Below are 24,784 nucleotides of genomic sequence, written 5' to 3'. Positions count from 1 at the left end.
AGCTGCCAAACGAGTTAGCGAGACTCAAAACGGAAGTGTGGTGTTTTCACATTAAAGCTGTCCGCTGTGGGAGTCATGGATCTAGCGCCAACAAACAAGCAAAAAAGAATCATAACAAACCACTGGGTTACATATTTATATTATATGTGCAATTAAACAACGTTTAGGTTGTTAGGATTATATTTTTGGTGAACATTATTTCTTTACGTTATTTTATTTTGGAAGGGGAGCAAGACGTGTCGTTTCCTTTTCGTGAACTTGACCGCCGTGATGTTGTGGGGAAGATATTTCCAGACGGACAGCGTGTGCACTTCCGTTTGTCCGTCAGGATATAACAGCCCGTCAACAAACAGCACACGCGGAATAAACATGGACATTATAGAATAACAGAGTAATATGACGTGAAACATTTGTTCTACACGTGTATTCAGTGATATAAAGTTTATTTATCATTAACTATATCATAATATACACGTGCCGTGTCTCGGCCTGACAGACACAACGTAGGTGAGTTAGAAGGTCGTTGTATGTCTCAGTGTGTTGGAAGGAAATCAGCTGAGCGATATGACATATGAACGATGAGTGTGTCGTTGAGGATGTGGCGGGCAGGTTGTGTCCACAGTCTGAGGCTGGCCGGGAGACAACGGACAGCCAGACTCTGCTCCAGCAACCCGGCAGCACCTTCATCCTCCTCCTCATCCCAGTCCAGCTCCTCTTCATCCAGCTCCTCTTCATCCCAGTCCAGCTCCTCCTCACGGCCCCAAACAGAGAAACAGAGGCGCAGAAGAGAGCGGCAGGAGGCCATACTGTCACAGCAGCACAGGGTGAGTTGGACAGAAGCAGGAAACTCAGTCTCCAATTCCCAATGTCTCACGAGGACAGGCTAACGCACACAGATGTTAAAACTGAAGATGCTATTTTTCCATGATTGTGTCTAAATATTGTTGGTCTGATAGAGTAATGCTTCCTCATTTAAAACCTGTTAAACCAGGTGTGTCACTCAGGAGGAAGTTACGTGGTAATGAAGAGGCAGCAGCCTGAAATACTGTCACTGCAAAGAGTTTTACAAGATAGAGACAAACTATCATCATCAAGATCTGAGGCAGGTGGAGGTAGATGGATGCAGGTGGAGGCAGATGGATGCAGGTGGAGGTAGGTGGATGCAGGTAGCTACAGGTGGAGGCGGGTGGAGGCAGGTGGAGGTAGGTGGATGCAGGTAGCTACAGGTGGAGGTAGGTGGAGGGACAACCCCATTTTTCAAGTAGTGACGCTGTGTAAAATGTGAATAAAAACTGAATGTGATGATTTATAAATACAGTAAACTCATATTTAATTGCAAACAGAACAAAGAAAACATATCAAATGTTGAAACTGGGAAATTGTATTGTTTTATGAAAAATGAGCTTATTTTGAATTTAATGGCAGCAACATATCTCAATAAAGTTTACTGTGATCCTCCATAGATTTGTCTTAATTTTCTTTGGGGCGGTCACCATGGAAACACCTCTACAGTTCACTACACAGGATTATTTATCACTCTATTGATGTTTGCTATCATATTATACATTATATGGAAAACTGCTTTCCAAACTGTTCATGGAAAAATGAAACATCTTTTGTGTGTGTACATGAGCAATCACTGCTTCATCACATTGATGTGAGAACATAAAGATGTGTAATAAACATTATATTAACGTGGTACTGAGCAGCAGATTGACATGTGACTGTTTGTGTTTCAGAGTGCTGACGCATTGAGCTGGACTGAGAAGCAGAAGATAAGTTACTCTGCTCAGACACTTCCTGGAACAAAGAAAGGTGACTTCCTGATTCTGCTGCTCTTCCTGCTGAGTCTGTCTTCACACTCTGAAATGTTTTGTTTTCCGTGCAGACACCAGCCTGCCGTTCCCGTCCTCCTACAGTCCGGAGTACGTGGAGACCAGCTGGTACAGGTGGTGGGACAGAGAGGGGCTCTTCAGGCCGGAGCACCATGTGAGGATTTAACAACAACAACAACACAACACACTACAACACAACCACAACACAACAACACAATACAACAACACAACACACTACAACACAACCACAACACAACACACTACAACACAACAACACAACACACTACAACACAACAACCAACACACTACAACACTACAATACAAAAACACAACACACTACAACACAACAACAACAACAACAACAACACACTACAACAACACAACACTACAACAACACAAAAACAACACTACAACACAACAACAACTACACAACACACTACAACACAACACACTACAACAACACAACACACTACAACTACAACAACAACAATGTGTTGCGGGTTTAACAGTTCTTATTTTACAGAGTGAGGGTTTGACAGTTCTTATTTTACAGAGTGAGGGTTTAACAGTTCTTATTTTACTGTGTGAGGGTTTAACAGTTCTTATTTTACAGAGTGAGGGTTTAACAGTTCTTATTTTACAGAGTGAGGGTTTAACAGTTCTTATTTTACTGTGTGAGGGTTTAACAGTTCTTATTTTACAGAGTGAGGGTTTAACAGTTCTTATTTTACAGAGTGAGGGTTTAACAGTTCTTATTTTACAGAGTGAGGGTTTAACAGTTCTTATTTTACTGTGTGAGGGTTTAACAGTTCTTATTTTACTGTGTGAGGGTTTAACAGTTCTTATTTTACAGAGTGAGGGTTTAACAGTTCTTATTTTACTGTGTGAGGGTTTAACAGTTCTTATTTTACTGTGTGAGGGTTTAACAGTTCTTATTTTACAGAGTGAGGGTTTAACAGTTCTTATTTTACAGAGTGAGGGTTTAACAGTTCTTATTTTACAGTGTGAGGGTTTAACAGCTCTTATTTCCATGAACAACCTTTGACATGGTGTGTGTCTGTGAGGAGGACGTCTGATGTGACCTCAGGACTTTCTGGTTCTGGTTTCAGGAGCGGACGCCTCACGCTGTGGATCGGACCTTCTCTCTTTGTATCCCTCCTCCCAACGTGACCGGGACTCTGCACCTGGGCCACGCTCTGACGGTCGCTGTGGAGGATGCTCTTGTTCGATGGTAACCGACGACAACACGCAGCATGTTGTGTGCAGGATGTGTTGTTCAGAGTCCGATCATCTCGTCCTGTTTTTGCCCTGTGATCCACCAGGAGGAGGATGCAGGGTTACCGAGTGCTGTGGGTTCCTGGATGTGACCACGCTGGCATTGCAACACAGGTAGGACAGCTTCAGCACCTCTTCTCCTCCAGGACTGTCTGGGATTTACAGAACGGATCGCTGAAAACAACCGACAGACGGTCCTGTGTCACATATAGAGGGCATCTTTAACGGTGCTTTAGTAGTCCAGTCTTGTTGTGTTACTGTTTGTCCACTAAAAACTGATCTGACTCACTGCTCACATCAGCTTCACCTAAACTGAGTGTAGTTTTCCACACTGGAGCTGCAGGAGGAGGATGCATGTTTGAATGTAGTGTGTCCTGTACATGTGAACGTAGAGCTGCAGGCTCAGAGTCAGAAAGTCAGCAGAAGTCACGTGATGATGCTGCACACCAGTCGGATATCGGAGTTAAACTTGCAGTAGAGGAACAGCCTGTGTGTGATGACTGTTTGTTTACAACCTGTTTGTTTACAGCCTGTATCTGATGACTGTTTGTTTACAACCTGTTTGTTTACAGCCTGTATCTGATGACTGTTTGTTTACAGCCTGTTTGTGAAGCCTGTGATTTGCTGTAGCTGGCGGCAGCATGTTGTTGTCTGTCCATCCATTTTGTTGTGATATTTCAAGAACACCTTCATTGAATTCCCAAAGATGAACTGATTAAATTTTAGAGGTCAAAGGTCACCCCTGTGATGAATCACACCGCACGACTCTGACACACAACTCAGATCTTAAACCTTTACTGGGCAGATGGTGTAGAACAGGCTGAAGCACTAGACGAAGGTCCAAAAACACAAAACAGAGACAGTCCAAAAGTCCAGGTAACCGGGTCAGCAGGAGATCAGGGGACAGAACGAAAAGGTCAACTCAGTCCAGAAGAACAAACACATGATGGAGCACGAGGATGGCGACCATGTGGTACCGGAGGTCAAGGAGACGCACACATGGAGGCGGGGAGATGACTGAACACAGCTGGAAATAAGTGATGACACCTGAAACATGAGACACCGGTGCTGCGTTGGACTTGTCCACCACAGAGTGTACTACACAGTGAACATTATCCCCTGATTGTCCACTCGTCTACTATGTAGTGGGCTATATAATGGACAGGTGAGTACCAAAATAAAACAGGAAATTAATCATGAGGCAACTGAGCAGACAGACGGGTTGTGCCAACCATGATGTCACTTCCATCCCATCATGGTGAGCTCAGTCGCCGACCTCGGCAACAAAGATGGACCTCGTAAAGTGACATTTATAACAAGCTTTTATTTTGAAGGTTTGTGAATCCAGAGGAGGAAATTTTTCAGACACACTGATCGTTCTCCTCACGGCACTCTGAATCTGATCAGACATTAGACATGCAGATGAAGAGCTGTGTTCATACAGTGACTTTATAACTGTGGTGAATGTGTGAGAAGAACCTGTCAGATCTTTGATTGTCACTAGAGGTGGTGAACTAACTTTATTCAGCTTCATATCATATCTGCAGCAGTTTGAGAGAAACATTGAAATTACTATTTCAATGTGAACTTGCTCACTGGATCTCACACAGGGTGTACTGAACAAAGCTTCATCCCATGGTGTGTGTGTGTGTGTGTGTGTGTGTGTGTGTGTGTGTGTGTGTGTGTGTGTGTGTGTGTGTGTGTGTGTGTGTGTGTGTGTGTGTGTGTGTCAGACGGTGGTGGAGAGGAGGCTGCTGCGGGAACACAGGAAGCGCAGACAGGACTTCAGCAGAGAAGAGTTTCTCCAGGAGGTGTGGAAGTGGAAGAACGAGTGAGTCCTCACATTTACACATCTACTCATGAACATGATCCCTTCAGAGCTGCTGTTGGTTCTCATAGAGTTCTGCACAGTGTTGGGTCTGCATAGTGTTTGTTTGTTCTGTACAGTGTTGGTTCTGCAGTGTTCTTCAGGGCTCCTGTGTGTGTGTGTTCAGGAAAGGAGATGAGATCTACCACCAGCTGAGGGAGCTGGGAGCGTCTCTGGACTGGAGCAGAACCTGCTTCACCATGGACCCTGTAAGACTCCATCCTGTTTAACAGCAGTATCTGATGTGTTTGTGATGGAGGTCTGAGTTTGGATCTGGTTCTGACTACAGGGTTTCAGCAGGGCTGTGACTGCAGCCTTCGTCCGCCTGTGTGACTCCGGTCTGATCTATCGCTCAGAGGGTTTGGTCAACTGGAGCTGTGCTCTGGAGTCTGCCATCTCTGACATAGAGGTGAGACATGAACACACCGTATACACGGTATATACATGTAGACACGTGTGTAGACTGTCAAAAGAGTTTTTCATTGACTTTTAGACAGAGGAGACCGGAGCCAGAATACAAGTTAAAAGGTTTAATCAGCAGTTGATTAATCTTGTACAAGAGGAGCGTTTTAACAATGCACTGACATCATGTGGTTACAGAGTATGAGCATTTACAGTCAGCATTTATATGTCTCTTGTGGGCGTGGTCCTCGTAGACTCAGACGATATATTTCTCTTCAGGCCTTGGCCTTCATAATTATCTGTTCGATAAAGGGCCTGTTATCGACTACTTGATGAAAATAACAAGTTGCACAGCAGTGAGCTATCTCTACACAGGCACAAAGAGTTGTTCATGGACGTGTCTCCATGTATTTTACCATATAAAAATGAAATTCTTATAACATACACACGTGTAGACACATTTAGACACATGTAGACATATGTAGACATGTGTAGACAACATGTGGACACATGTAGACACGTGTAGACATATGTAGACACGTAGACAACATGTGGACACATGTAGACAACATGTAGACATATGTAGACATATGTGGACACATGTAGACACATGTAGACAACATGTAGACATATGTAGACACCTGTAGACACGTGTAGACGTGTAGACACATGTACACACATGGAGACATATGTAGACACGTGTAGACACATGTAGACAGATGTAGATACGTGTAGATACGTGTAGACACGTGTTTACATGTTTAGACATGTAGACACAATGCAGACACAAGAAGACACGTTAACACATGTAGACAACATCATTAACACATGTTAACACATGTAGACACATGTATATCACAACCTCAGTAACATCGACCTCAGTAACATCGACCTCGGTAACATCGACCTCGGTAACATCGACCTCGGTAACATCGACCTCGGTAACATCGACCTCGGTAACATCGACCTCGGTAACATCAACCTCAGTAACATCGACCTCGGTAACATCGACCTCGGTAACATCAACCTCGGTAACATCAACCTCGGTAACATCGACCTCAGTAACATCGACCTCGGTAACATCAACCTCGGTAACAACGACCTCGGTAACATCAACCTCGGTAACATCGACCTCAGTAACAACGACCTCAGTAACATCAACCTCGGTAACAACGACCTCGGTAACATCGACCTCGGTAACATCAACCTCGGTAACAACGACCTCGGTAACATCAACCTCGGTAACATCGACCTCAGTAACAACGACCTCAGTAACATCAACCTCGGTAACAACGACCTCGGTAACATCGACCTCAGTAACAACGACCTCGGTAACATCGACCTCAGTAACATCAACCTCAGTAACATCGACCTCGGTAACATCAACCTCAGTAACATCAACCTCAGTAACATCAACCTCAGTAACATCAACCTCAGTAACATCAACCTCAGTAACATCGACCTCAGTAACAACGACCTCAGTAACATCAACCTCGGTAACAACGACCTCGGTAACATCGACCTCAGTAACAACGACCTCGGTAACATCGACCTCAGTAACATCAACCTCAGTAACATCGACCTCGGTAACATCAACCTCAGTAACATCAACCTCAGTAACAACGACCTCGGTAACATCGACCTCAGTAACATCAACCTCAGTAACATCGACCTCGGTAACATCAACCTCAGTAACATCAACCTCAGTAACATCAACCTCAGTAACATCGACCTCAGTAACATCGACCTTAGTAACATCAACCTCAGTAACCTCAGTCAGACACAAAGTCAGAACTTTTCTACGAACATATTAGTGAATAAAGCCCAGTGGCTCAAAGAGCTTTTTTCTGGCCCATTTTACCAGCTGCTAAAAGCTGCCTAATAATTATGCTCACCTGAATCTAAGGTGTGCTTCACTCTGAGCCCCCGATATCATGTTTTCTCAAACATGATATATGCCATATAAATAAGAAAACTCTTCTGAGATTCAGAGGACCACTGTGAATACAGGCGCTCGTCTGAAGTGTTTTTCTTTTCTTCGCTGCCGTTTAAGGCTTCATGTTTAAAGAAACATCACAAGAAGCCTTGGCGCTTCAGTGCTGCCAGCTGCTTCATATCTGATGCACAGACCATGATGACAAACATGATGATTGATGAACAGCAGGATGTTCATGTCTCTTGTTCTGTCCACCTCCTGCGTGTCTGCAGACATGATTATCACTCACTGTATTGTGCGTCTCTTTGCTGCTGTGATTTGTGACTCTATCATTGTTGGTTGGTCTTCAGGTGGACTCCAAGGAGCTGTCCGGGCCGACCCTGCTGTCTGTCCCTGGGTATGAACAGCAGGTGGAGTTTGGAACCATGCTGACGTTTGCGTACCCTGTGGAGGGCCAAGGTGAGTGTGTGGACTAATGGAAACATGATACGGCTCCTGTTTCATGTTGTGTTATGATTTGTCCCTTCTGTACTTCAGACAGCGAGGTGGAGGTGTCCACCACTCGTCCTGAGACCATGTTGGGAGACGTGGCTGTGGCTGTTCACCCTGACGACCCTCGATATCAGGTGAGTAATTTGACAGATGATCAGCTGATGTAGACACATGGACACAGTGAATGAGGCTGAATGAGGAAACATCAGGGAGCTGTAGACACGCTGACTCAGCAGCTGCAGCGCTCCTTCATTTCACGAGGGGCAGACTTGTGTTAGCTTCGTGCTCCACTGGGAGAGAAGGTGAGAGACTTGGTACATAAAATATGAGAACATTAAAGCAGTGAGTATCAGACAGCTTCAACAGTAAAGTTGTTACCCACACTGTCTGCTGGGACGTTTTCCAGACCCACTTCCTGCTTCAACCTGAACTCACTGTACTTCACTTCCTGTAGTCATGTGCATACTGTTTCCCTGTTCACCTTTTTTTCAGTTGAACCTGGAAAAACTGCTAACTGGTTGAAAAGCTGTCTAACTCTTTATAATTTTTTAAAGTGAAGCCTCTGCTTCAAAAATAAGACCTTATGAAAGAAGCTGTGCACACTGCATGAAGTGTGATGCAGGTTAATGGTTGTGGAGTGATGTTAAAAAACATAATTTTCATCTTTTTAAAATGAAACAACGCAAAAAAGATGTTTAATGAAAATCATTTTCTGTAATAATGTAACGAGGGAGAAAACATCCAGACATGACTGTATGTTTCTGTCTCATCCTGGAAATGAAACCTCTAATGTAACAACAGTACTCCGTGTAAACCTCCTGTTCATCAAATGTTGAAACAGAGAAATTTTATTGTTTTATGAAAAATATATGCTTATTTAGAATTTGATGGCACTAACACATCCCAAAAAAGTTGTGAGAGGGTCAACAAAAGACTGGAAAAGTTATGTAACGCAAAAAAAGCACTTGCTGGAACATCTGACAACTAATCAGGTTACCATGGCAACAGATCAATAACATGATTGGGTATAAACAGATGATTTCAGAGAAGCAGAGTCTCTCAGCAGTGAAGATGGGGAGAGGTTCACCACTCTGTGAAAGACTTTGTGGAAAAATAGTTCAACAATCTAAGAATAATGTTCCTCAACGTAAAACTACAAAGAATTAGTGGATTTCATCGTCTACGGTTCATAATATCATTAAAAGATTCAGAGAATCTGGAGAAATCTCTGAACACAAGGGACAAGGCTGGAAACCAATATTGGATGGTGGTGATCTTCAGGCCTTCAGGCAGCACTGCATTAAAAACACACTATTCTGGAGTGGAAATCACTGCATGGGCTCAGGAACACTTGTGAAAACCATCGTCTGTGAACACAGTTCATCGCTGCGTCCACAAATGAAGGTTAAAACTCTCCAAAGAAGAAACCAGATAGAAACATGATCAGAAACACCGCCGCCTTCTCTGGACCGAGATCATTGAAGATGGACTGAGATGAAGTGGAGAACTGTCCTGAGGTCTGATGGATCACAATCTGAGATTCTTTTTGGAAATCATGGACACTGAATCCTCCAGGTTAAAGAGGAGAGGGACCATCCTGAGTGGTAGAAATGAATGATACCTGGTTGTGCTTTCATCTCTCTGCTCTGTCCTCTCTGGTGCAGGCTGTTCATGGGAAGCAGTGCAGACATCCTTTCACCAGCAGACTGCTGCCCATCATCACTGATCCACTGGTGGACATGGAACAAGGAACAGGTGAAAGCATCACTCTGACGTCTGATCAGAAACCCTCCCGGGTCCTTCAGCCCTCTCTCCCCTGGTTCTGTTCTTGTGTCCAGCCCTCTTACGTTGCTGCTGCCTCCCGCTCATCACTTCCTGTTTGTGTTATGTAGGTGCAGTGAAGGTGACTCCTGCTCATGACCACACAGACTTCCTGCTGTCACAGAGACACTCACTACCACGTCTCACTGTGATTGGAGGAGACGGGACGATGACGCCCTCCTGTGGATCGTGGCTGCAGGTGCATGAACTGTGTAATCTTTGTGTTGAAGATGTATGACTGTGAAGCCCAGCCGTGGTACTGATGGACCTTCGTGTGTTGTGACCAGGGGGTGAAGCGGTTCGATGCCAGGCAGCTGATCGCGGACGCTCTGGCTGAGAGGAAACTGTTCAGAGGGAAGAAGAGCCACGCCATGACGTTACCCATCTGCAGGTGGAGGAACGCACATCACACACCACCTGTTTGAACTATGTGTGTTTAATATGAACCCAGAGAAATGTTACTGTGTTTAGTGAACACCACACAGTCTTCTACAGGTAACACCTGGTATCAGGTTCTCCATGTCTCTGATGATAAAAGTGTGTCAGGAATCTTCCAACTCACTCACATTCTTCAGTTTTCTTTCAATCCAGCTAAAGATTTTCAATGTTATAATCACAGACTGAAACGGACACTCAGGGATGCTTTTATTCAGGATGGAAGCAGACAGGTTTGGTAGACTGTATAAAAACACATCACGGTGCTGCTGTATTGATTAAAATGTTCACCGAGGTTTAGTACACAATCTTTCTCTGTACGGGTGGAGTGCTAAATATGCAGTGATATGCAGTATTTGCATTAGTGTCACTTTCTCCTGCTCTGTCTTTATGAAACCAGACATTAGTGATACTGTGGGACTGTACTGATAAGTTTCCTCTTTGCTCCCCGTCTCAGTCGCTCAGGAGACATCATCGAACCTCTTCTGAAGAAGCAGTGGTTTGTCCGCTGTGAAGACATGGCTAAAAAAGCTATACAGGTAAGTTCGTGCCTGAGATGATGATGTTCATGTCAGCTTTTGTGAGGCTGAACTGAACATCATCTCAACATGAGCTGTTAAGGATACCAACAAATTCCTCCATCACTGTATTTTATGACGTATTTTCAGGCTCGATCGTGTAAACATGGTGATAAATGTCAGACATTTGTTTAACACTCCGATGTAAACTAACATGACTTTTCCCTCCCTGCCAGGCGGTGGAGGACGGAGAGCTGGAAATCCTTCCTCACTACTACACCAAGACATGGAAGAACTGGCTGTCCAACATCAGGTAGACTCTCCTGACCTCTGAGTTGGACAGAATTCATATATTTGAAGAGTGGTGTGAGAAGGAACAATGGTGGTGTATGTCATCATTACTGGTGTGACATGTGCGTGAAATGACACCACTCAGATGATGAATGAGCTCTTGTTTCAACCCATGTGTTGTCAACAATATGTCTCTGTTTGCTTCGTAGTGATTGGTGCATATCCAGGCAGCTTTGGTGGGGTCATCAGATCCCTGCTTACCGAGTGGAGCTTCCTGATGCTACAGACAAACAAGAGGTTGGTCTGTGCAGATTTATGTAAGAAGAATACTGCCGTGAAATGTGAGGTTTGTGTGTTAACCCTGTCTTGCATTGACGGGGTTTGTTCAGATTCTTTATCTATTGCAAATGGTGAGTGGTTGATTGATGGGCTGAGCAGCTGATATATGACAGATAACCACTGAAATACAACCCTGTTTCCAAAAAAGTTGGGACTCTATTTAAATGTAAATAAAAACAGAATGCAATGATTTGTAAATCACATAAACGCATATTTAATTGAAAATAGACCAAAGACAACACATCAAATGTTGAAATGGAGAAATTGTGTTGTTTTATGAAAGATATATGCTTATTTTGAATTTGATGTCAGCAACACATCTCAAAAAAGTTGGAACAGGATCAAAAATAATAAGTAACAAAAAATAAAAGATGTGGGTACAAAGAGATGACAACGGTAGTCAAATCTGTGTGTGTGTGTGTGTGTGTGTGTGTGTGTGTGTGTGTGTGTGTGTGTGTGTGTGTGCGTGCGTGTGCGTGCTATAGGAGCACTGGGTTTGGGGACAGGACGAGGACGAGGCCCGACAGAGAGCTGCTGTCAAATATGGATTGACGCCAGAAGCCATCACTTTGACTCAGGGTGACTCTCCTCCGTCTTCACCATCCACCTGCTGCTGAGAACTGTTCTCTACATCAGCCATTACAGAAGCTCACTTATCCACTCTCGCCCAATAAGCTCTAAATTTGATATTTGCTACACATACAGTGCTGTGCAAACGTTTTCACACTCTAGATGTTTAGATTGTCTTCTACGGTATCATGTACTACCATCAGGGAATATAAACATGCAGCCAACAACAGCAACTTGTGCACTGTATATAGTGTATGTCAGTAAAATGTATCAGTTGATACAGAATAAGAAGAAGAACTGAAGTCATTTAGAAACATTAAATACGGCTGCTTTAAAAAATATTCACATCACTTTACTACTTGAATGGATAAACTTATCTTTTATTCCAGTTATTTATTATACATAATCAACATAACAACCCATAATGACTAAATGTTTTTAGAATTTATAGCAGACTTTATAAAATCCTAAACTAAAATCTCTCATTTAGAAAAATGTATACGCCCTGTACGCCATCTTAATAATCCATGAGATCCAAGTGTTCCTACTTGGCAAATTAATCAGACATCTGTTAGAAAGGCACGAGCTGTGTATACAAGGTCCCACAATTCACCCTGCATGTCCGGGAAAAACCAATTGGTTTGTCCTCAACCTACAACTTTTTCTTTGACTGCTGCACCTGAGAAGAAGACAAACAACGGAGAGTTTCTGAAGGTGCAGCTCAACTCCTGTAAAGCACCAGCGCTTAAACCAAGCCATGAAGTCCAGGCAGCTCTCTGTGAAAGTGTGGAGAGGTATCGAGCAGGGCAGGCGTCTAATGCCTTTTCCAGAGCTCTGAGTGTTCCCAGAAACACTGGTGCCTCGGTAATTCTACAGTGGAAGAAGTTTGGATTCACCGATCCTCCTTCTAGAGTTGACGAAACTGAGCAGAAAGAAGTGCCTCCGAAGGATGTGATGAAGAGCCGGTCAGTCGCTCCAACAGAGCTTCAGAAGTCTTCTGTAGAGATGGAAGAAGCTACCAAAGGGAAATTCATCTGAGCATCACTCCATCATTCAGATCTACATGGTAGAATAACTCGAGAGATTTCAGTCCGACAGCCTTTAAAGGACTGAAACCACGAAGAAAACAACTCAACCTGCTCAGACACAAACTGAACACTCTGGACAGAGTCAAGCACTACGTCTGCTGAACAGCAGTCACTGCTCATCACTGCTGATACCGTCACACAGGGAACCACGGTGGTGGTATCATCATCATCACCATCACCATCATCCTCACCATCACCATCATCTTTATCATCATCATCATCTTTATCATCATCATCATCATCATCATCATCATCATCATCATCATCACTGCTGATACCATCCCTACTGTGTAGTATGTGTGGAGGTGCTTATCAACAGAACTGAGGAGAAGTTGAAAGCAGACAAACACAGAGATGTCCTGTAAGAAAAAGAAGTGCAGAGAACTGAGACTTGCTACAGTTCAACCTTTCAACCCGAAGAATCAGCACTGGAGTGACTTCAGGACAAGTCAGTGACCGAGCCAAAGCTCAGACTTAAACCCTACAGGATATGTGTGGAGAAACCTGAAGATGGCAGCTCACCACCATCTGCCAAGAACAATGTGATTAATGCTCACATCCAGCATCCATTTAGCTGTTAGACACTTAAAGACTACAAGAATTTTCAAAAACTTCTATTTAACATTAAACACAGTTCAGTGTGCAAAAAGTGTCTGAATACTTTCTGAAGGCATTGTAGATTACTGACTTCCCTAATAGCAGGATCGAAGTCTGTGCCTGACAGTATTTAATTTTATATGTCAAATTAAATGTTTATTTCCTCTTAAAGTATGATGCACAACCAAATTTGAAGTGAACTTTTATCCTGACATTTTTCAGACCCTGATGTCCTGGACACGTGGTTCTCCTCTGGGCTGTTTCCCTTCGCCATGCTCGGCTGGCCAGAACAGGTACTACACCTCCTCCAGCACAACACTGAAATAAACTGCCCTTTATTAACCAGTCCTTTCCCCCACCCCCACCCTCACTGTCACAGACCACTGACCTTCAGCACTTCTACCCCAATTCCATCCTGGAGACGGGCAGCGACCTCATCTTCTTCTGGGTGGCAAGGATGGTGATGCTGGGAACTGAGCTGACTGGTCAACTACCCTTTAAACAGGTATTTCTATTATAATTATATCCTCCCCTTCAAAAAGGTATTTCTAGTATAATTATCTCCTCCCCTTTAAACAGGTATTTCTATTATAATTATCACCTCCCCTTTAAACAGGTATTTCTATTATAATTATCACCTCCCCTTTAAACATGTATTTCTATTATAATTATCTCCTCCCCTTTAAACAGGTATTTCTAGTATAATTATCTCCTCCCCTTTAAACAGGTATTTCTAGTATAATTATCTCCTCCCCTTTAAACAGGTATTTCTATTATAATTATCACCTCCCCTTCAAACAGGTATTTCTATTATAATTATCACCTCCCCTTCAAACAGGTATTTCTATTATAATTATCACCTCCCCTTTAAACATGTATTTCTATTATAATTATCTCCTCCCCTTTAAACAGGTATTTCTAGTATAATTATCTCCTCCCCTTTAAACAGGTATTTCTAGTATAATTATCTCCTCCCCTTTAAACAGGTATTTCTATTATAATTATCACCTCCCCTTCAAACAGGTATTTCTATTATAATTATCACCTCCCCTTTAAACATGTATTTCTATTATAATTATCTCCTCCCCTTTAAACAGGTATTTCTAGTATAATTATCTCCTCCCCTTTAAACAGGTATTTCTATTATAATTATCTCCTCCCCTTTAAACAGGTATTTCTATTATAATTATCTCCTCCCCTTTAAACAGGTATTTCTAGTGTCATTATCACCTCCCCTTTAAACAGGTATTTCTAGTATAATTATCTCCTCTCCTTTAAACAGGTATTTCTAGTATAATTATCTCCTCTCCTTTAAACAGGTATTTCTAGTATAATTATCTCCTCTCCTTTAAACAGGTATTTCTAGTATAATTATCTCCTCTCCTTTAAACAGGTATTTCTAGTATAAATATCACCTCCCCTTTAAACAGGTATTTCTAGTATAAATATCACCTCCCCTTTAGACCCAAAAGAAAACAGTATTTATTTAACACTACTTTTGGATCACAGTTGTGTTTCTCCCTCCCTTTCCTGTTTTCTCTGTGCCTCTCAGGTTCTGCTTCACTCTCTGGTGAGAGATAAATATGGCAGAAAAATGAGTAAATCTCTGGGAAACGTCATCGACCCCTTGGATGTGATACATGGAGTGTCTCTCGAGGTAGGTAGCACCTGGTCCAGGAGGCACATCACTGTTAATGATTCACCCCGCCTACCCAAAGACCGTCCAACCTCATGCAGCGTGGTAAACATCCTCAAATGAACAACATTAAACTACACAAACAGCAGCCACAACACAGCCGAGTAAAAACCAGTCAGTCGTTTAGATTATGACTGAACAGAGGCTCGCAAGGTTATGTTTTTAGGTCGTCTAGACTATAAAATTTGCACAAACGTTGCACAGACAAACACCATGACATGAGCTTACATGAGTACCATATACATGAACAGTAGGCAGATTGGAGGGTCAGTAACCACCAATCAGAAACATGCAGCTCCAGAGATACCTGCAGGGATGTACAGGGATAGAGAACACAGTGAATGACGTGCAATGGTATAAATACAGTGAAAGAGAGAGGAGAGGTGCATCATGGGAGGTCCTCCAGCAGCCTCATAGACCTGCAGGATGGTTCAGGGTCACCTGAGCAACTTCAACTGTAAACCTGATATAACAACCAACACTGCAAACATACTCGTGGCTGAATAATACGACTAAGAGTGTGTAACATAAACAGCAAGAATATTGGACTCACATTTTAATGGGTGAACACATAACAATAATCTGTGAACAGAGTGACGAGAGGTCCTGCTGCATGTCTCACACTGCTGTACTGAGGGCACATGTATGCAGAACACTGAGGTCTCATGCGTGTACCGAGGTCACATACATGTACTCGGTCTCTCCTCGCTGATGTCAACGCAGCTCTTCTTCCTGCCTGATCACATCACTTCTTCAGATTTTCTCCCTCTGACCTTGTTGTTTCTTTTTCTGACCACCACTGCTCCTCCACTCTGCCAGTATATTGTAGAGGATGTGCCAGATTTACCGTCCCGCTCGCTCCTGCTGCCCCCTCCCCCCACACACACAAACACACACACACAAACACACACACCACCTCCACCACCTCCTTCTCCTTCTCCTTCTCCTTCTCCTTCTCCTTCTCCTTCTCCCCCTGAGCTCTGCACTAGCCCTAGCGCCTCCTGCTGCTGATTGGCCAGAAGAGTGTTGTGTTCTTCCTGCTGTAATTGTTTCCAGAGCAGGGCTGTGTGTGAACAGCAGACTGAGACTGTGACCAGATATTTGATGAAACTGAAAAAAGGTGTACAGGATCAGAATCCCAGACTTTGAGAGGCAGTCAGTTTGATCTGTGTAGTGTTTGTGGAAACACCGCTGCTCCAACATGTCTTTGTTTCATCATCAGTGAACAGAAGCTGTTCAGAACAAACTCCTTCTGTCCATGTGAAAGAAGTCTGTCCTGTGTTTCTCTGATCGTCATCAGGCCCAACAATTCTGGACATTTCAAAGACGACAATTCAAACACAAAAATTTAGAAAGCTCTCAGTCAAATATTTCATTGTTAAACAATTTGAGCAGATTTGAATTTCACTTGTAAGAACTGATTAGTGGTCAGATGTTAAAGTAAAGTGTTTACCTGCAGGGAGATTTCATTTATTAAGGCTGTTATTTGCTCTTATAGTGAAGCTCAATGTAGAAAAAAATAATACAAATATTTCATAGTTAACCGTTTTTGCATGAAGTTGGAACATCGCCACTCTGATGCTGACACTAACATGTCCAACCTAATGTCCATTTCTTGACTGAGTCACTGAGAAGGACCTTTTCATGAGGTCTGTTCACAATAAAAAAAAAAGTGAAGATTTAAAACTTGAGTTATTCCGTTGTTCTTGTTGTCATTGTGCTGCAGCACTGCGTTTTAGTCTGTTAGTCTGTTTTATTTCGTATAAAACCACATCAGTGGTAGAAGTTAAAGAAAAGCAGATGCATCATATAATCTGTAGACTGAGAGAAGATTAATTTTGATCAGTTTTATAGTGACAGTTCATCTGAGAGGACACAGACAGACCTCTGTCTTTTCACTCACAAGACGTTTTATTGTGAAACTCTCTTCTCCGCTTCTTCTCTTCCCTCCCAGAGACTTCAAGAGAAAGTGAAGGAGGGGAACCTCGACCCGAGGGAGCAGCTGGTTGCCATGGCAGCACAGGTCAGTTCCCCTGTCTGTTGTCTCTGTCTCTCCGGCTGACTGGCTGAGCACACTCATTATCTGTGTGCTCCATCTGCTTCCCCACAGAGGAAGGACTTCCCCCGGGGGATCCCTCAGTGTGGGACTGACGCTCTGAGGTTGGCGCTCTGCTCCCACAAGATACAGGGTGAGTGATCCTCTCTACTCACCTTCGTGGACGGGAAGAGCTGTTGGTCAGAGGCAGTGAATGTGAAACACAGTGTGGTCGGATAGACGAATTTAGGAAGACATTTTGAGCGTTAGTAGGTACTCAGGCCACAAACAGCCCTGTGTTACAACAAAGCACAGACAATAAGATATGATGCACTGCAGTGTTTTATCTTTCACTGCAATGTTTTATCTTTCACTGCAGTGTTTTATCTTTCACTGAAGTGTTTTATCATTCACTGCGGTGTTTTATCTTTCACTGCAATGTTTTATCTTTCACTGAAGTGTTTTATCATTCACTGCGGTGTTTTATCTTTCACTGCAATGTTTTATCTTTCAGTGAAGTGTTTTATCTTTCACTGAAGTGTTTTATCTTTCACTGAAGTGTTTTATCTTTCACTGCAGTGTTTTATCTTTCACTGAAGTGTTTTATCTTTCAGTGAAGTGTTTTATCTTTCACTGAAGTGTTTTATCTTTCAGTGAAGTGTTTTATCTTTCACTGCAGTGTTTTATCTTTCAGTGAAGTGTTTTATCTTTCACTGCAGTGTTTTATCTTTCACTGAAGTGTTTTATCTTTCAGTGCAATGTTTTATCTTTCACTGAAGTGTTTTATCTTTCACTGAAGTGTTTTATCTTTCACTGGACATACAGAGCTAAACTGTCTTTCTTTGCTGTTCATCAGGAGAAGACATCAGTCTGTCCGTCTCTCAGGTCCTGAGCTGCAGACACTTCTGTAATAAAATGTGGCAGACGCTGAGGTTCACACTGGGAGTGCTGGCTGACAGCGGAGCAGCAGTGGGAACACTGGAGGAGGTAAAGAAGAGAGCTGTTTTCACACACAGGTGTACTGTTGTTGGAAAAGGCTGAACCTGTCTGTGATAAGATCTTCTGAATAACAACATGATAACAAGAAGTTTGTGTAGTTTCTGACAAACACTGCCAGCTTCTAAAGTGAAGCTTATTGTTGAGTAATGTTAGCAGAGTGTCCGTTCCAGCCAGTTCATTTCTTTACTTTCATATAAAAATGAGGCTGCAGGGAGGTCGCTCTCTCTGCTGCTCACACTGTTTTATGAGACTCCTCGTTTCCCTCAATGTTTACACCAGAGCTGGAGAGTTAAAATCAACCTGAGACACAGAGACACACTCTGACCCACAGAGACACACTCTGACCCATGGAGACACATCAGACACACTCATGGAAACAGAGCAGCTGGAATAAATATGTTAAACAGTGTAAATCTGAACTGTCCCATGTGACTTGAACACAGCATCAGTAGAGAGCTTGATGCAGGATGTGGTTAGCCTAGCTTAGCATCCTGAGCGAGAGCACCCTCTACACTTTAAAAACACTCCGTTACTGTCACCATGTTGAAGTGTTCCTTTAAAAACACTCAGCAACAGAGGGTACCCTGGTTTAAGGTTCTCCCATGATTCATCGCTGCAGCAGACCAGTGAGTGATAAGAAGCTGTGGCTGCAGGTGGTCTGTGTAAAGATGTAGTCGAAGAAGAACAGTGACCACTGCAGAGAGGTCCCCTTCATCCTCTGTCCTGTCCATGCAGCCTGTGTGTGTGGTATGAAGCTGTGTGAGTGTGTCTGTTCTCTCTCCACCCTTCAGACGACTCCTCCCAGCAGCATGGAGCGCTGGATCGTCTCCAGACTGCGTGGCACCGTGCTGCAGTGTGAACGGGCCTTCGAGGCCTACGAGCTGCACACGGTCACAGCTGCCCTCTACTCTTTCTGGGTCCACAGCCTGTGTGACGTCTACATGGTGAGCAGCTCAGCTTCGCACGGCATTATGGGTACTCTGGGACGTTAGCAGAGAAGGAGAGGAGGAGTCCGACCTGTACTTCTGTCCTCTGTTAGCAGTCGTTTAAAAGGACGAGTGGAATATTTACCTGATGAGCTCCTCATCAGTCACCAACCGACCGACGGAGACATGAAGTGTTTGACATGTTCTCTACAATAGAAATGTGACTGTGTGTGTGTGTGTGTGTGTGTGTGTGTGTGTGTGTGTGTGTGTGTGTGTGTGTGTGTGTGTGTGTGTCCTACAGGAGTGTGTGAAGCCGGTTCTGGTCCAGACTGACTCTGAGGACAGTGTCAGCAGGAGACAGGTGGTCAGCAGTGTCCTGTATCACTGTGTGTCCACATGTCTATCCCTGCTGTCCCCCTTCATGCCGTTCATCACGGAGGAGCTGTGGCAGAGACTGCAGCCGTTCAGCCCGTCCGGACCGGGAGCTGCTGCCCCGACCAGCCTATGTGTGCAGCCGTACCCACGCTCCTCTCAGCTGGTAGGACCGTCACACCTTCATAAAACCACAGTCAGCTGGACACATGAGAAACATTTACACCGGGACCCATTTGAACTCAAATCTGCTGCTTGTTGTGACTAAATCTGAGATTAGAGCTCTGTAGAATCCAACTCAGCAGATGCTTCTGGTTCTATTCGTTTTTTCAGAAGTCTGCCACCACTTTCATGAACACATTGAAACTGACATTACAAATCTAGTGTGACTCACAACGATCAATAACTGTGGACCCGGTCAGATGTATGGTCCACCACACCGCCGGGCCATCCTCTGGATGGAGGAGTAGAGAGACAGTTTAGAAAATACAATCAGAGACGTTGTCTTTTTATTCCACAGCTTTTTCTTCCTCGTTAAAACCTGGCACCTACATTACCCAGAATGCAACTGGACTGCCATCAGTAAAGTTGAGTTAAACTCACAGACTGTTTTTAAAAATGTTCGTAGCTTCCAGGTCTGAAGAATTTGGCCTTAAACTGCAATACCAGCGAGTGCCACTAGAGGTCGGCTCCAAAAAGCCTCCGGCTCCATAGACTCCCATTCAACTTCTCTCATGAAAATCAAAGTCAATAAATTCTCTCTATCAGTTATCTCGGTGTCGTTAGCTGAAGTTGCTCCTTCTTATTAGTTTTCTGGAGGTCCATCTGAAAATAATCCCTCATTCATTAGAAAAGAAGATTCAAGAAGACCTGTTTTTGGGGGCGTGTCTGTTTGATTGACAGGCCTGTGGTGCAGTCAGGTTACAGCTATCGTTGGGTGGGACGTAGTATCGTCAGGTTTCCAATCAGATCAGTTAGATCCACCTCTGGCTCCTCCCCCAACTCGTCCAATTCACTTCCTGCTCCAAACCGCTCCGAACTAGATGACTCTGTGGTGACGTGCAGCTCGTAGCCTCCAGCAGAGTTCTGTTAAATTACCTCTTTTAAACTCCTCAAACTTCCTGAACAGCCTCACAGCTCTTTGTCACAGAGGGATGAACTTTCACAGGATATTCCCTCAGCTGGTGTCGAACATGTGGCTCCAGAAGCGTGAGGTTGTTTGTTGGTGACAATGAAGGACTTTCTGCTTTTGTCCACGTATCCAAATACGGTTGGCAGTTAGAGATATCAATCATCTGCACAGCTGTAAAGTTTAATGTGATGTTTCTTTATTTTAATATAATTAAAACTGATGTTGTATGTACAGAAAAAAGACCTGAACATGTTCTGAATCAAATGTCTGTGACACCAAATCCTCAAACTACAGTTTATTACAGGAGGAAGTTGTCCATCAGTCAGTCTGTCTCCATCTTCTCTGATCAACACATCACATAAACTAGTCAGGAACATCAGGGTGTTACATTTAATACGGTCCCCTGCTGCTGTTTACCTGGAGAGGATGGAACCATCCTGACAGACAGGTCGGCTCTGAAGGTCTGACTGGAAATAAACCCGGCTGACACAAACACTTCTTATTTCATCTGCAGCAAACAGCTGGTGGAAACATAACTCAAAAATAATGAGGTGTGTGTGTGATCTTCCTCTGACAGATGTGTAGTTCTCAAGATGAACAGGAGCTCTGCCCGTGTCTCAGGTTTTATTCTTCAATATTTGAAGAGCCCGAAAGCAGACAGACAGTTTTAAACCTCTCTGATACTCTGGTCAACAGATGGGGCTGAAATCACGAACATTTAAACTGCCCATCTGACAGAAACACTCACTTCCTGTTGTGCTGCTGACTCCTGCTCGTCTCTCCAGTCTGCTGACGCGTTGTTTCTGTGACCTCTCCGTCCTGCAGGCTCACTGGCACTTCCCTGAAGAGGAAAGAGACTTCCTGCTGGTCCAGGAAGTGATCCGCGTGGCCCGGTCGCTGCGAGCCCAGTGTGGCATGACCAAAGAAAAACCTGCCAGTAAGTCAGCAGCTCAGCCACCATTTCAAAATAAAACTCCCCTCCAAGACAGACAGATGTCTGTGTGGTGATGTTTGATACATGCAACATGGCCGACCCCATCTTGTTTCAGTGTGGGCGGTGTGTTCACCCAGCCAGGCCCACGTCCTCCTGCACTTCGGATCGGCCGTGGGGACTTTAGGCCGGATCTCCAGGCTCCAGATCTTCTGTCCTGACGGAGCAGAGCGCCTCCACTCCTCCCCGCCCCCCACAGGTGGCCTGGTCGGGGTGGTGGACCACACCTGCCAGCTCCACCTGCAGCTTCCAGTAGGTTTCACTTCATCAGTGGTTTTCAGTGTTTCCAGCTGTGACAGCAGTGACAGTCAGATCCTCAATTAACCAAAGTCTCAATGTCTCCTCCACTTCTGATATTCTGCTATTTATTACATTTAAATGTGCTGATTTGCTGATTTTCTTTCCATAAATAAAATATCTGACACAATAAATCAGAAAAGAACAAAGCTGTTTGTACATAACAACTCTGAGGAATGATGAAGGGTGTTTTTCACTATTATGTGACATTTTAGAGACCAAATTATTTATTAAAAACATGAATACATGAACCTATAATACAAGAATCAGATGGAATCAGAAGTCTTTGACCTGAAGCAGATTTCAAATGCTTCATGTATGTGCTGCGCTGCCTCTTCCTCACACTCCTCTTCCTCATGCGCTCCTCTTCCTCACACACTCCTTTTCCCCTTCCTCACACACACCTCTCCTCCTTTCACTGCGTAGTTTCAGATCATTCAGAGCTTCAAATAGCAGATTCAGTGCTTCTGTACTTTTATTCGACGTTTCATGTTACCAGAACAAAAAGTCATGAAACATGTCATCAACCAGCTTCCTGCTTTCAGTGCAGGTGTGTCATTGTCCAGCTGAAGCACAAACAGGCCCCTCCCACAGCACCGCAAATACAAAATCAATAAATGATGACTGTTTCTGAGGTTTGCAGCTAATTTGTTGTTCAAACCATAAATGAATGTTTTCATGACACAGAAGTAGTAAAAGATCAAAATCAATGAGAAGTCATTTTCAGGTTCCTCCTTCCACGTATTTACCTGCATAATTATCAGGAAGTCAAAGTGAAATGAACTTGTATTAACATTTCATAGCGCTGCGTAAACTTCCAAATCAAAAGACTGGAATGACAGAAAAGAAGGTGGAGCTGAATGATCCACCGTCAGTGTGCCGGTGGGTTCTTTAGGGTTCTTGGTGCTGATGAGGATGAGGATGAGGAAGAGGAAGAGGACATCGGTCATGTCTAACATACAGTGTTGTGCTCTTGTCTCCGTCAGAGTGGAATGAACGTGGACAAACAGATCCTGCAGCTCTCTCAGCGTAGAGACAGACTGCTTCCAAAGCTGGATGAAATGCGCTGCCGAGCGGCTTCTCCGGACTACCTGGTGAAGGTTCCTGCTCACGTCCGGCAGCAGACGGACAGCAAGGTGAGCGATGGGCAGCGAAGTACCACGGAGCTGCTGGGAGTCAGTCAGGGAGGAATCTGAAAAACAGAAACACACACTGACAAAAATAATCACACTCCAACATTGTTTATCCACATTTAACAAAAATCTGACTTTACTTTTGATTTAACAGAGTATTTTAAATATTTAAAATGGCAATGACAGTATTGATGGGACAACACTTCACTTTCAAAACTCCAGAAACTGGTCTCCTCAGTTCCCAAACGTTTACAGAGTGTTGTTAAAAGAAGAAGTGATGCAACACAGTGGTGAACATGATCCTGTCACAACTTCTTTGAGACGTGTTGCTGCCATCAAATGGAAAATGAGCAGATATTTTTCTTAAAACAATTTCAACATTTGATGTGTTGTCTTTAGTCTATTTTCAATTAAAGATGAGTTTACATTATTTATAAATCATCACATTCTGTTTTTATTTCTATTTTACACACTATTTTGTCTGTAGGAATGAGTGTTGCTCTCCATCCTCCCACTGGGTCCTGACTGAAATACCTCAGTAACTGTTACATGGATTTCCATGAAATTTGGTGTCAGCATTTATGTTCCCCTGAGGATGAATCCCAGTGAGTTTAGTGAACTCCTGACTTTTCCTCTCGTGCCATCAGCAGGTCCAACAGTTTGATTATTCAGTCAAATACTGGATGAATTAGTTGCATAATGTTGTACAGATATTAAAGCTTCCCAGAGGATCTTCTACTACCTGCAGTGATTCCTCATCTTTTCCTGTAGTGACACCATGATGTGCACCTGTGTTAGTTGTGACTAAATATCTCCTCCTGGATGGATCACCATGGTATTTGGTGCGGTACGATCACTGCAATCACTTTGGTAATCACTGAATTTTCCCCACTATTCTGGTTTATGGCAACATGCTAAGCTAAGATGATGAACACAGCAAACATACATGTTTAACATGGACATTGTGAACGTGCTGGAGTTCCCACAGTGTGATGAGGCCTCGGAGCAGCCGGGTGGCTCCAGACCCTTCATCCTGTTTCAATCACTGTGAGGAGAGACTTGTGATGAAGCTGTGGAGGAAGAGGATGTGATTCAGAATGAGTTGTTGGTTCACCGAACCAACGTGTGCTTTATTCTAAGAAGAGAAGATGTTTGAACAAATCCAGCAACAGCTTAGTGTTCCTCTATCTGAAGTCAGTTACATTACAGGAAAGTTGTCTTTTGTCTGAGGAAATGTTTTCACTGTGTTTAATGATACTGTTATTTTCTATCTGTCCCTCATGTGTGTGTTCAGGTGTCAGCTCTGCTGCTGGAGCTGAAGACCATCGAGGATCAGCTGGAGGTGCTGCGAGAGACACAACCAGCAGAGTGACAGTCAGCAGGACTGCATGTGGCTGCAACATGTGACTGCGTGGACAGAAGGATTATTTATGTTGTCTGAGTTAAAGAGCTCCTTGATGCTTGAATTGAGACTTAACAAATATTAAAGATATGAGTATGTTGTTGACATGAGGCACCATGATTGAGTGAGGCATGAATGAGGCAATATTCATCCTGGAGCATGTTCTGTAAACACAGGCCCGGTTCTGTGGTTCTGTGGAGGAGTTCACAAGTCATGTACAACCCTGTTTCCAAAAAAGTTGGGACGCTGTGTAAAATGTAAATTAAAAACAGAATGCAATGATTTGCAAATCACATAAATCACATAAACCCATATTTTATTGAAAAAGATCTGCT

At 43.6% G+C, this 24,784-nt stretch overlaps 1 protein-coding gene and 1 long non-coding RNA gene across 2 annotated transcripts; one reads left to right on the top strand and one right to left on the bottom strand.

Moving 5' to 3' along the window:
- Positions 1-4: 4 nt before the first annotated feature.
- On the top strand, positions 5-24,554 carry vars2 (valyl-tRNA synthetase 2, mitochondrial). The gene is made up of 29 exons (XM_069175989.1): positions 5-824; positions 1,740-1,815; positions 1,889-1,989; positions 2,945-3,066; positions 3,158-3,224; positions 4,844-4,941; positions 5,105-5,186; positions 5,267-5,386; positions 7,666-7,774; positions 7,853-7,941; positions 9,472-9,562; positions 9,700-9,827; positions 9,916-10,019; positions 10,521-10,602; positions 10,818-10,894; positions 11,082-11,169; positions 11,697-11,790; positions 13,689-13,759; positions 13,846-13,971; positions 15,019-15,123; positions 17,117-17,185; positions 17,273-17,351; positions 18,054-18,184; positions 18,988-19,140; positions 19,424-19,660; positions 21,452-21,563; positions 21,676-21,869; positions 22,901-23,050; positions 24,342-24,554. The coding sequence occupies exons 1-29, from the start codon at positions 579-581 to the stop codon at positions 24,417-24,419; spliced, it is 3,279 nt and encodes a 1,092-aa protein (XP_069032090.1). The 5' UTR covers positions 5-578; the 3' UTR covers positions 24,420-24,554.
- On the bottom strand, positions 22,372-24,346 carry LOC138214395 (uncharacterized). Its single transcript, XR_011179630.1, has 2 exons — positions 23,994-24,346; positions 22,372-23,106 (listed from the first exon to the last, which is right to left on the bottom strand). It is a non-coding gene; the product is annotated as an uncharacterized lncRNA (long non-coding RNA).
- Positions 24,555-24,784: the final 230 nt, after the last annotated feature.

The sequence above is a fragment of the Embiotoca jacksoni genome, unplaced genomic scaffold (genome assembly GCF_022577435.1).
Source record: "Embiotoca jacksoni isolate LCO1_2020_lvr unplaced genomic scaffold, fEmbJac1.0.p SCAF_7, whole genome shotgun sequence".
Taxonomy (NCBI): Eukaryota; Metazoa; Chordata; class Actinopteri; family Embiotocidae; genus Embiotoca; species Embiotoca jacksoni.
This window is presented reverse-complemented; position numbering and strand designations above follow the sequence as displayed.

Coding starts and splice junctions, on each gene's coding strand:
- vars2 (XM_069175989.1), top strand. CDS start 579: ATGAGTGTGTCGTTGAGGATGTGGCGGGCAGGTTGTGTCCACAGTCTG. Junction 1,990..2,944: donor TCTTCAGGCCGGAGCACCAT/GTGAGGATTTAA, acceptor TTCTGGTTTCAG/GAGCGGACGCCTCACGCTGT. Junction 15,124..17,116: donor TACATGGAGTGTCTCTCGAG/GTAGGTAGCACC, acceptor CTTCCCTCCCAG/AGACTTCAAGAGAAAGTGAA.